The 13,686-nt window shown below is 36.2% G+C and overlaps 1 protein-coding gene across 1 annotated transcript in view; it reads left to right on the plus strand.

Moving 5' to 3' along the window:
- The window catches only part of ASXL3 (ASXL transcriptional regulator 3), a 128,269-nt gene that overhangs the window by 46,499 nt on the left and 68,084 nt on the right, over positions 1–13,686 (plus strand). Inside the window, exons 4-5 of the mRNA XM_065628279.1 lie at positions 9,536–9,644; positions 10,982–11,093. Coding sequence (XP_065484351.1) covers positions 9,536–9,644; positions 10,982–11,093 — 221 coding nt within the window. The remainder of the gene's footprint in view (positions 1–9,535; positions 9,645–10,981; positions 11,094–13,686) is intronic.

Here is a 13,686-nt window from a genome sequence, read left to right on the forward strand (position 1 = left end):
AACTGTATTATTTGACCAGTATAAGAATTTGTTCCACAAAGAAATCAAATAGTTCCTTTCAAGTGATGTTGAATGAGGAGGGTGTTCTCAGCCAGAGGACACTTTTGCTGTCATGACCATCTCTGACGCAGGCTGATTTCTTGTTCTTTGGGATAATTTTCTTTCTGAAATCTTTCTGAAATATTTTTCTTTTATGATGATTTCAAAAGGTACTCTTTAATCTTTGCCTGTGTCTTTCAAAAACACATTCAAAATGCCTTTTTTTTGTGGGGAGGGGTTAGCATTCCTTTTTTCTTGTGTTATTTGTACTACATCTAACAAAAGGATTCAAAGTACAGAGGTGCATTTACTTCAGGTCCTTTCTTTGAGATTTTTCTTCACAAAGAAGGGGGTTTTCGCAGGTGTTAGGGAGCACAGAAGAGTGTAAACATTCTGTGTAACACTTGTATTCTCATTTCCTTTCTGGTCAGGGAATGCTTGTTGCCATATGTGAATATCGTTTAAAGAGGTGTTGTGGTGTTTCAAGCATACTTTTCAGAACATTCAAGATATTCAGGAAGACCTACTCAGAGGCATGGCTGGCAAAGGGCAAGGATAATCAGCAAAAACAACGGGTAGGGATGTTGGAATTTCAGGAAAGCATGTTCATGTCTTTCTGTCTGCAGTGTATAATGTGGCACTGGTATCATATGTTTGTGTGCTTTTTATTTTTTCTTCTCAAATTTACCTGCTATACTGCTAGCATCTTTTTTTCAAATATGTTATAAACCCAGATTAAATTTGTATGTCCATAGGAAATTTTTCTGACAAAAAAAATATTTTCAGGGTAAAATCTGTGGCAATAACTCTGTTAAATTCCGTTCAGGAACACTTTTAAATTTTACATAGGTTCTGTAACCTTTGAATGTAAAGGTTTTCTTGTGAGATAAAATAAAAAAAAAAAATAGCAGCCTCACTGGCTTAAGGAGTACTGAGACTTGTGATGAACTTTTGTTCCAGAGATTTTCATTTCATTGTTTTAGGCGAGTTGTAATAAAGCTCTGGCTTCACCACAGGTGGACTCTTTTTTTTTTTTTTTTTTCTGGAACGTTGATGTGGTTATTGTCACCAGGTTTCACACAATCAGAAGTTTTCCCAGGCTGCCAGCACCAGGAGATACAATACACTTTGCTCTAGATATCAAAAAGATTCATTATCAGTGTTGTAGATACCAGAACTTCATATACCCTGGCTTCAGACCAGAGAGTGTTCTAAAGGTAAGGGTGGAAATGCTGATCTTGATGGAAATGTCTATCAAAGGCCATTGTACAGAGCAGATGGCAGATCTGATGTGTTTTCAGTGGTCTTTACCGCTGAAGAAAAAAAATATATACCATAGTGCTGCAATATGGCTAAGAGGTGAAAAAACCTAAGTCTATGCCATCATTTGCAAAAGTGAGTCAAAATCTTAGCTGCTGAGAGGGAATTAGAATGAAGATTAATGGTTAGTCATGCAGGAGAGCTTTGCTTTACCAAGAAACCAAAGTATCCTCTTAGACTGTGGCATGAGTCGGTCACTTGTGACCAGCCGTGGGTGAATGCAACCAGTCTGGCGAACTCTTAAATGAAGGAACAAACCAACCTTTTCTTACCAGCACCCCTTGTCTTTTTGTCATGTTTGCCTTCAGCTAGCAGTTTCATTCACTTGTCCACCTTGTTTTTTACATGAGAATGTATGGCTAGAGGTTTATTACGTTTGTGCATTATTGTGTGGTCTAATGTCACGTAATCACTGCATATAATGGCTGTATGTAGATGAACAAAAGGCCCAGAGGGAGGTTGGTTCATGTAGGGGGATCCTACAAGTGGTAGGAATAGGCCTTAAAGGTAGTGGCACGATCTCCAATATTTGTTTGTTATATATATCCTTTCATGGAAGCCTTGAATAATCTCGGTGTATCTCTCTGGGTGGCTGTTTGCCACTCCTCCATGGAGACACAGCGTTATTTAATGCTGCAGAGGTGATTTAATAAGAGACAGAGGACACCTGTTAGTTCTGTGAAAGCAGATCAACTTCCACCTCCTTCCCTGATTCCAGGTTTGGTGAACTCAAAATCTGAAACCAGACTTGGTGAGATTTACTGCTAAGGAATGCAAAAAATGCCCTCTTACAATACTTGGCTTAAGTTTACTATCCCTGTTGAATTTCTTTCCAGTATTGCTGCAGATTATTTCACATTTGAAGGATAATGAAAAGATTCAGTTTCTTAGAAAAATATCAGACACTCTAGCCAACTGTGATTCCAGCTGCTTGTAACTACCTCACAAGCTACAAAAGGCAGTGTTCAAGTTCACTGCTGCTTTCTTCTGCTTTGGATATCTGGGATTCACTACTTTGGTTAACTTCAGTGAAAACTGATAGGAAAGTTCTGCTAGCTTCTGAGACAGACACAAGGTATCTGTGACATGTGTTGTGTTTTAGCATGTCTGTACTTATCCTTGTTTTCTCCATCATACTAATAATATTCTTGCCTCTACCATCATCTGGTTTAGAAAAACAAGACATTTTTATGAGGTTTGAGTATGAAGCAATCTCAGTAGTATATATAATGGATCTTCTTCTCTATCATCTTCTGGAATTTGGTTGCAGTCTGTGAGACTACAGTCAAATCAGCTGTACTGGTCTGTCTTGTTGCCTGATAGCTGTGAGCTGTCTGGCTGACTTGCTATGCTCAAAAATAGTAGCCGTGTTTGTGGTACCCGAAGGCTGGAAGTCAGGTGCCACGTGTGAAGCGTAAGAAAGACCAGAGATGTCAAAATTTTCTTTAGGATGTGACCCAAATGGGAACAAAACTGACAATTTTAGCTAATGTGGATAAAAATGATTAAAAATAAACTTAAAAAAATAGATATTTCTTTTAAGAAATTCCTTTTAATCCTTTAAAATACTTTTAAAGATCCAATTGGGAAAACTTGTATTAAGAATAAACCTTACATATAGTTTATTCAAACCGTGTAAGTAGTATTCTACCCATACCCACTTAAATTCCTATAAAACGGTAGCAAATAACTGTTTAAGGCTTAAGACTTTATATAGCATTATTTATTATTTAAGTGGTTAAGACTTCAGAACATAAATAGTTTTGACAGTCACATCAATGGTAGGTGTCAAGAGTATTTTCTGTTGTTCTCATTAGTAGTCTCTTTTAAGAAGCTTACTGGAAGTTCAAGAAGTAAAATGCTTTTTTCTTGTTCCAATTTATGAATAACAACTTCATGTGAGAGGCTGAGATCTACGAGCTCTACAGTTTCACTAATCTTTATGTAAAAACAGTAGATGGTTCCCTAGCTACCTACTACCCACATACTAAAAGATGTTTTTATTGTTTAATAAATTATGTTGGATATGTAATACTTTGAAAAGTCTCCTTTTTTTCCTTTTCTGTCCAACACATCTAGTGTATTTTCATTCAGCATTTAAAAGCCAATCTTTTAATAAAATTCCAGTTTCTTTCCGGAAATGACTTAACAGAAATAGGTACACTTGTAATGATTTAGTAAATAAGATGTCATTGCTATTTTAACATCAGAAAATATGACTTAGATTAATTTTTGTAAGTTAAGTTAGATAACTGCTGAATGCACTTATAGCGTCCCTATTAGCAAAGAGTAATATTATATTAAAGCTCTATTTTTTTGCCGATGGGGGTATTCTAGTCATTTCAAGCAACGAATGAATTAACCTTGCAATAGGAAAATAAATGGAAAAAATATAAAAACCAAGATTTCAATTGATTGTTGAAATCAATTTTTCTGTTTGATAATGTAAATTGGTTCAGTTTGGATTAGCATGTTTAGTCCATGATTTTGCTGTCTGTTGAAGGAAGGATGATTCTGAATGAAATTTTATCTGTAACGCGTAGTCTGTATTTAACGTTGGATAAGAAAGCAAATACACTTCTTGACATCTTCCTGTATAAAGACCTACAAAATTACCAGGGAAGACAGCGGAGATGACATCATCATGTGATGTGATTTGTTTAGACCAATGTGAAGCTTTTATTGCTGAAAAGTTTGTAGGCGGTTGGCAGGAAATCTTGCGCTCCTCAGCATTGTTTTCAGCCATTTCCTCTCTGCTCTCTACTTCCCTTTGTGCCAAGGGAAGGATCCCATGCCTGTACCATTTCAATACAGTAAAATATCTGGGTTTTTTTTTTTCAGTCTTCTGTTCACTGGACTTCTCCTGGTACTTCCTCCTGAGTCTGGGCTGGAAGAACTTGCCTGGGCCCCAGTGCTAACACCTGCTGCAGCGCTGCCAGCTCTGTCAGGCATGGCTGGGCAGGGAGAGCGACCCCAGAGCTGTCAGTGGCAGTTTGCCTGTCTTCTTGGTCTATAGGACAGCAATCTTCTTGTCTTGGTATTGCTGCTTAGGTTCCTGGTGGTCCTGTGTCACTCCCAAGCTAGGTCACGGCTACAGTCTTGTAAGGCAAGTTTGGACGTTTTGCTGGCACGTGATAGCAGGACCACGGGCACACGGCTCCTTGGAGATTGTGGGAAAGCTGCTGGCTTCATCACACTGGGCGTCCAGTACTGCACGCCTGGCTCTGTGAAACACTTCAGCAAGCAGCACCCATCGAGACATCTAGTCAATTCTCCAGCATTTCTAGCTGCTGTATATTTTGGAAAGAGAGTACTTAGGGTATATGGTTAACCTCAGGCTTAAAAAAAATATTTGATGTATGAAAGAGATAAAGAATCCTAAGATTTGTCTCCATTGACTTCCAACAGCCTTTTACATTTTTCTGAAAAATTACAGTTACGCCTTCTCTTACTTTTCTTTTTTCTGGGCCACACAAATATGTTTTCTACAGCCTTCCCTCATAAGTTGTATTTTCTTTACTTGTTATCACTCTTGTTCTTCTTTAGTTTTGTTTTTTCTTTTTTTCTATATTTCTCTTCAAGTGGGCCCAGAATTTGATAGGTGTCCACTAGCACTGGAGATAAAAGACTATTCACCTTGTGTCTCTCGGCCAGCAGTCTGGTTGACACATATAACTGCTGGTGCCACTACCTTTCTGATTCATTTCGCCATGCTGGTGTCAGTCCCTTGGACTTGCTGTGAAAATATGCATTTTCTAGATTTGATTTCACATTCCATTGTATAGCACTTCGCATTTCTTTCGATTGGATTTCATGTGTATTTTAAATGCTGTCTTCTGTTCATCATGGTATTTCTGACTTTAGAACCTTTTTTCCAGAGGCCCTGCAAACCCTCCAAAATGGTGTAACTTACATGCATTATAAGCATATTTTACTCTGTGTGACTTCATATCAGGTCTAGAAATTAGTTTCGAAGCCTTTTGGTTTTGTTTCCAGCAGTGAGTAACAATTGTTGCTCCCTCGTGACTATTTATGGATGTGTATAAAATGAGCAGATGATTTCAAACAAATAAATACCCATCACGTTTACGACAGCTCAGTGCTCCTCTTACAGCAGTTGTTGTTCAACTTAGGAACACGCTGGGAACCCCTGTGAGCTCTGGAGGGGGTTGCGCTGCATGCGGGGGGAGCCGAGCGGCTGAAATGCTGCCGGTGGCAGGAGCGAGGTGCCTCATCTGCACAGTGTCAGGAAACTTTCACTGTCTGCCACACTGTATTGTCCGGATAGGTTGGCTTTAGTCAATTTATTTTCCATATTTAAAACTTTTTTTTTTTTTTTTTTGCGAAGATCATATTCTTTTTCTTTCTCTTGGCAAGCAGTCTAGCAAAGACCATTATGGAATTAGAAGTATAGCCATAGAAGTTTTCAGGGTTTTTCTGCCATAACTGTGTGTTTGAGAGGTTTAAAATATAAAAATAGTGGTTTTACTGGTGTCCTTATAGATTTTGGTAAGGTTTTGGGGAGGGTGGCAGAGGAGAAGGTGACTGAAATCTGTACTTTCCCTACCTGTTTTTGCAGAGCTTTGTGTGTAGATGCTGTGTAGTCCGACATGTCGATTTAGGTAACAGGGGCTGCATGACCAGTAGAGGGAGCCCAGGATCACAAAATATTGGAGCTACTGTTGACTGGAGGAGTTGGGATGATAAGCGTGATAGATAATGTACAGGAATTTTGTGATTCTATTTAGAAGGATGTGTTGATCGTTACCAACCTATAGTGATTCTGAGGAAGAGCATTTATGAAATGTTGAAATACTTGGCGTCTTTTAAATTATCAAATTGCGTGAACAACTTTTATATTGGAAGACTAATCGGTAATTCTTTCTCTTTCCTGTGTTGCCGGTTATTGTGACTTCGTATCACCTTTACAGAAAGTAAGTAACTTTTCATTTTTTTTAAATCTTTTTGGAAGTGTGCTTGTATGTGTGCGTATATGTATATGCATATAAAATAAACATAGAAGCAGAATACTATCAATCTTAAAGACATACTGCCACAGAGGGCGACTCCCCTGTATGAATGACTTTTAGAATACCACAATGGTTTAAAGCAATCTCACCCAAAAGATGATAAATTGTATGAAAGTTCTGCATCTGAAGGCTGTAAATGGTAAACTTATTCCTCACATGTAGACTAGGGCAACAGCATATTGGTATAAAATATGCTATGGCTCTAAAAATTCACAGATATCAAGCTACAAAGTAAAATATTATTGTATCCAATTGATTTAGCTGAATCAATGTTGAACTGATTTGGAGTGTTTCAAGAACTTAGGTCAAACTGTGTGATTTTTGACATTCAGAGATACTCAGCCTCATATTTGGCAGTCCTTGGCTGCTGTATTAATACATGCCAGCAGCTCTCAGCAGAACGAACACGTCCTCAGGCTGTAGGAGAATTTAGAAAGCATGCGATAAGTAGTCTGGATCCCTCAGAAACTACTCTGTGATTCAGACATCAGTCTGCATCATGGGATCTTTGATTGCTAGGTCTTCTAACCATGGTCCCATGTGTTGTGATAGCATGTACTGCAAGCGTTTCCAGCATCCCTTGTGGGTAATGTTTGGGAATTTTAATAATGGTGTTTTAAAGGATGCTGCTGCTGACAGAAGAACAGGCAAGTCATTGGTTAACATGGGTCAAAATAGCAATGATAAAGGACACCATGGAATTTCAGTGTGAGCTGCTAGCTCAAAATAAATTCCACGCCGCCGTGTCCAGATTATGATTTTGTTTGTAACTTTATTATGTGCAGTTTGTTTTGTGCTCATTATAGATATACCCAAGTCCAATTTTCAACAAGGGTGGGTATGGCCCTTTGTTTGCATGCCAAATTATTTACGAATTGAAGATATCTGTATAAAACAAGCATGGCAGTAGTTAAAGTACTGCTTGGCTCAGTAGCTGATATGGATTTCTTTGTAAGTCAGAGAGTTGTTTCTATTGTCCACTTGCCAGTTGGCAAGACTTTGAAGATTAAGATATCTGCTGTGAGCACAGTAGTGGTCATGAGGTATTGCCAAATCGTCTATTTGGGGTTCATTCATCTTGTATCATTTTAATGCGTTAACGATATCTAAAAATAAGTGTGGAGTCCAGAATATTTACATCGGAACAGGAGAAGAATACAAATCATGCATACATGCACACACAGTCTTGTTTCTTGTTGATGTATTGAGTTTGTCTTCCACTGCAGAGTCAGCAAGTTCTTTCTGTCTTGCAGAGAAAGTCTTTATCTGTGATAATGTTTCACTAAAAAGATCCAAGACTGAAAGTTGAACTTGCTTCACGTTATGTACGTTAACATATGGAAGAAATTACGCACCTAGAACTCCTCTATTAAATGCTTTGTGTCTTTGCTTGTCAAACATTAATAGAATAAGGAAAATGTGTAAAGAGAAGTATCGTCCTTATTCCAAAACTGTTTTAAGTAATCTCTAAAGTAAATGAAATGAGTTTATGTTTTCTGTACTACTGCTAGCAGTATTGTTATAGTTCTACCCAATTTAGTTTTGTATTCTGTTATAGTGTCATATCAAAACCAGATGTGGAATTAGTTTTATTTGCAGGGGAAAAAAAAAAAAATCAATACTTCACGGAATTTTCATATTGCTTGAGTATATTTTGAATACTCATAAAATAGATATATGTTAAATATCTGATGTGCGTATTAACAAGCAGCATTTTTACCTGTGCTTTTTGATTTTAGAGGTAGCAATGTGACACATTAGGTGACCATTAGTAAATAAATGATACTGGACAGGACTTCCTGTCCTGAGGACATTTTATAGTTTAATTTTTACCGGAAGAGCAATTATCACACTAACCATCTTGCCATTAAATTAATACGTGTACAGTAAGGATGAATTTTATTGAAACAGAGCCATGGAAATAACTGAAAGCATCATTGTATGAAAGATGACAAGTTTGGTCCAGTTTTATTTACAAAAAAATGTCAGTCATGCAATTTTCAACAAATATTGGATGTTATGTTACAATATTGTATAGTAACGAATTGTAGTTTCTGGTGGACTTTTGAAGCCCTGTTCCTGGTTTATAGTTGAGTGTATAATTAATCCTGAAATACTTAGCAACACACTTAATTTAATGCACAGGCATTGTTCCACTTAACCAAGTGGAATATATTTACGTGGCTAAAGATAAGCGTGCGTGCAGGCTGGGGACCCCAGGGAAGAAGCACAGTTTCCGATTCAGTCCCTGAGTACACCGTGTACATTAGTCAGTAAATGAGGACAAAGATGTGATAGTACATCTATAAATCTTGTACTTTAATTTTAAAATTTAAATTAGATAAAACCATGTATGACTACCTTTTTCCCCACCATTTCTTAGATCAACTTTTCAGAATAATGTAAGAGTAGCTAGGGTAGAAACATTTGCTTTCTTTTCCTGATGCAAACATGGATAAAACACAAAGACATTGCTGTACATGTACTCTTCTTAATGTATTGTGTTTCTTTTAAAATAGTCTCTTAACATGCATTCCACAGTGGTATTACAATTATTACCTTGAGTAGGTCAGTCTCGTAATCTCTGAAACAACTCTAATTAGAAAAGATACTCGTATTTATGTATAGTAATTCGTGCTGACCGTGTTAAGCCAGAAGATGGCTTAACTGTATATCACTTTTAATTTTAAATGTGTTCTTCCTGGGCTCTTTACTATTCTTTTGTTGCTTTTCATCCTATGGGATGCAGCTGCCCTTGAACTTGGTGCTGTTTTGATCATTCATGCGCAGCAGCCACATTGTCTGTAACATTTTAAAAATGTGGCTTCATGGTGTTATTTACAGAGTAATTTCACATAAATATTTGGACTTTGGTTCTCTTAGAATGTAGAGCTGGTTGCTGTAGGAAGAAAAGCATAATTATAATTCACAGACTTTTTGCCTCGAGCCTAGGGGACAGATGCATATGATTAAGTTTGAAACTGGCCTGTTATTGTAATGTAGATGTTTTCAAGGTTGAGAGAATTAAAAAAAAAAAAAGGCAAAAAAAGGCTAGGCAAGCATGATTTTTTTTTTTAAAAAAAAAGACTGAGGGAATAGTTTTACAAGAGACACTCAATCTTGGACTGCACAATTTTATTTTTCAGTGGAACCTCTCCATTAGCTTGCCTGAATGCAATGCTTCATACTAACACTCGTGTAGGTGATGGAACATTCTTCAAAATTCCTGGGAAGTCAGGACTCTACGCTCTCAAAGTAAGTTTAAATTTTGTATATGGAAAGTACGTAGCGCTATTAATCCATTTTATGAATGTCTCAGTAGATACAAAGGTAAACAGATTAGATTCTTTGGAGAGGAAATGGCCTGATAGTCCTTCTAACTGCTTTCAGATGTCGTTTAAAAAGATTTATAATGAAAGTAAACATTGAATGTTTTATCCTAGAAAGCAATACATGTTCTTGAATTTGGCATAAAGTATAAAAAACATGTAGCTTAGCTAAAATGCTGCTTTTTCAGAGTTATTCACAGAAAGGCCCTTTTTTATAAGCAGTGAGATCAAGAGGATCACTGACTTTCTCATTAAGTAATTGTGTTAATGTTTGATTTTTTAATAGTGAAAAATTATTTGCAAGTCTAATATAAATCAGCTTTTAATTTGTAGGTTGCAACATTGCTTTTGAGAAGGAATATAATTATAGTGCTAGAATTTTACCTTTATGCTATTTCTATTCCTTTTCCTCTTTGTTTTTCTTTTTTGGTATGTATATAATGATTTCTGTGGGTGGAAATCTTTTTCTTGTTGTACATGGTCAGGCTTAAAGGGGCATCACAATAGGGGTGGAGGAATGTGAGGCAGAAGTGAGAAACAAGAAACTGAGATTTTATGTTTGGCAGTCTAAATGTAGTCAATTAAAATTTTGGGCTGGGGGAAGCATCTTTGTAATTTATGACAGATTTATTTGACGTAAGGGTTTAAAAAATATAAAGCTATATAGATTTGTCTGCTCCTGATAACAAAATATTCTGTATCCAAGATTGAATTAATAGTTTCCAGAAGCTTCATTTCCTAATTTACTAAAACAAATGCTGTTGTTTTTCTTTAAATCGGGAGATATTCTTGGCATAAATCCAGGTATTCACAATCACTCCCATGCTTGTGAGCTCCAGGTTGCTTCAGCTATTTGAATTCAGGAAACAGGCAAAGGCAGAAAAGAAACATTAAAGGATTTGTGTTTTGCTGCAGTGTTGTGGACACTCAACTGTAAAACTAGGATTTTTAAAAGCCAAACAAGTCTGTTTCTGTTAAAAAAAAAAAAAAGTGGAAGATCTTATATTTTATTTGACTTTTTTTAAAAAAGAGTATATTATGACTTGACAGAACAGCTTTTTTGGTTTTGATTTGCAAGTTGTTTCATGAAGGTCTGTTTTTATGTCTTTCTCTGAAGTAACTCACAGGCTTTTTTATTTTTTTCTGGTTTTTGAAATGTAAGCGTGAGAGTACACGGCAGTAATCTATTTTCGGAGATGCAGCAGAATCATGATTGATTCTTTCTTGTTAATTTTAGTTTTCTTTTTTCTTTTTTAACTATAGAAAGAAGAGTCAACATGCCCTACTGATGGAACATTTGATTTAGGATGTGAATCTGAGTTAGATGGCACTGAAATGGCTGAGACAAACAATAATAATGGAGAAGAAAATGGTGGTAGGTGTTTTAATTTCAATATTAGAGGGCATGTTTTGGGAAAAGAAAAAGTATTGTTTACTTAAGATTTACATGGTGTGATTTCTTAACGGTGTAAATAATGTTTTGTACTAAGTGGAACTATTTTTGGGTGACTTCCTCTCTGTTTTGGCCTTATATAGAAATCAAGAATGCCAAGTTCTTTTATTTGAGTTACGTTTGTGAAAGACAATGAGTAGTGCTGTTGGGTTTGTTTTGAGGAGGTAATTTTTTGGCTTACAATTTTTTTGTTCTAGGCCCCACAGCTAAAGAGTAATTTGCCTTACCGGGCTTCAGACTTGGAGTTGTCGGATAGACATCTCACTGATTTCAGTGCGGGCATGTGGGGTTGGTCCCTCAGTAGAGTTCTGAGCACAGGACAAAGGTTTGTATTTTTTTTGTTTCAGGAAGAGATTCTCCTGAGTGCCATGTTGACATAAAGACATGTTGAAGTATCAAATCCTGTGCATTTTTTTTTTCTCTGAGATAATGGCAAACTGAAACATTGCAAGAACTTGAAAATGTCAACTTTAGAAATATTTTTTCTTCTTGAAATACAATGATTGCTCATAAAGAAAACATAGCTCTTTGGTGACCTAAAATTAATTGCAAGTAATAGAAATGAATATTATTCTTATTAAAACTATGCTCACGTAATGCTTATAAAGTGAATGCTTTATACAAAAATCAAGCTTCCCAGGACCTCTGAGATAAACCCACTGCCCCCTCACAACATGTCCCACTGCTGGACTGCAGCGTACTGGTTTCGCTCACTTTGTATACAGTGAGAAGGTGTCCTGTTTACAACTGGGACATGAAAAGGCTCAACTCATGTTGCTGTTCTGCCACAGACTTCCTTTTTGATCTCGAACAACTTACTGAGCATCTATGCTGCGCCTGGACAGGACTGATACTGCTATTTCAGTATCGCTCAATTGAAAAATCACAACATGCTCGATGATAGGAGTAACAGAACTACCTAAGACAGGTTGTTGTGGATTTAGTGGTGATGTTTTGAAACTCAGTGGAAAAACAAAAGTCAAGAATTATTAAATGGTTCTGCTTCTTAGTTTTCTTTGGTATATTATGTCTATAGGTTAACAGACTCTGCTTGTGCAGTGGTTTTATGCTTATATAGTACATACTGCATGCATAAGTGAACATATTAATATATATTTGTGCTTCTTCAACAGTTCCTGTCTGATACTGAGACAGTTAGCTGAAGTACACTTTCGTAAGCAGAGGAAGAATACAGCAGTGAAAAGCAGTGTAAATACAGATCAGAAAGCAGAAGTTGGTGTTACTTGTTACAAACAAACAAAAATCGTGGCAAAACCTGGCGATTATTTAGGAGTGGTGGGATGTAAATAAGGATACCAAAATGCCAGAAGTAGAAAATTGCTGGGTTTTGACTGGGAGGAGGCTGCATACTATTTTCACAGTTTACAGTAATAAAAATAATTCTAGCATTTATAGTGACATAAAAGAGCAGCTACTACAATTAAACATTTTTAGATATTCGAGGTAGAGCAGTAAATTACACCTAGCTTGTTTTTAGCGCAAAGAACTTTCCATCATATTTCATCTTTAACAAATCTTGGAAAACTGCACTGTATTTAACTTTTTGAAAGCAAGATATTTTAATTTTTTTTTATGTCATGCACTGGATATATTTTAAAAGAGTAAATGGGACAGCAATAGTAATTCTATATTACATATAGAAAAGCCGATGAGGGATGTGATCAATAATGAATTGGAGACAGCCTATCTTATATCAGTCAGCTGATATAAAACATACTTTTATCAAACATATTTGATAATAGCTTTTCTTGAGATTGAAATTTTTGCTGTTAAAGGTATCTGTTGATATATCTGTAGAATTCTATAAGTGATTTCATTCACAGTGTACAATGCTTGGCTTAAAAACAGCACTCTGCCTGAGAAATGCAGCCAGTTTTAAATGGACTGAAAATTACAAATTACTAGGTCTGCAAAGGTGTGAGAATCACGATCCACAGTAGGAATTTTTGCTGTTTTCCTGAGGACGTGATTTGACTACTCTTCATTGAATATCTTTGTCAATATTTTTTGAAAAGTATAAAATCCTTCCTGCTTAAATTTATTGATAATAAATAATAATATTGAGACCTCTCTTGATTGCCTTGTAAATGATTACAGTTGAACAGCAGTTTTTTTAGACTTTAAAGTGAAAAAAGAAGGTCACATTTGTGCAGTGGAAACATATATTCAATAAATCAGTAAATCTGAAAAGCATTTTAAGATCACAATAGAAAATGAATTGAACATGAATGAGATGCTTTTGCTAATTAGTTCAATGCAGTTCTTGGACTATAATTCTGGTAGTACTGATTAAAGAATATAGGCACAGTGTTTCCTTTGGGTGTAGCACTAGCAAAATGATTACTAGGATGGTGCATTTGTCATAGCTGTAAGAAAGAATTAAGAAAAATAGGAGAAGATTTAGAAAAGACATTTAAGAACTCCTGAATGAACAAATACCTCCTTTGCTCTGTGAAATTTAACAGGGACAGTCAAGTTAGTTTATCAGAGATGA

The sequence above is a fragment of the Caloenas nicobarica genome, chromosome 2 (genome assembly GCF_036013445.1).
Source record: "Caloenas nicobarica isolate bCalNic1 chromosome 2, bCalNic1.hap1, whole genome shotgun sequence".
NCBI lineage: Eukaryota > Metazoa > Chordata > Aves > Columbiformes > Columbidae > Caloenas > Caloenas nicobarica.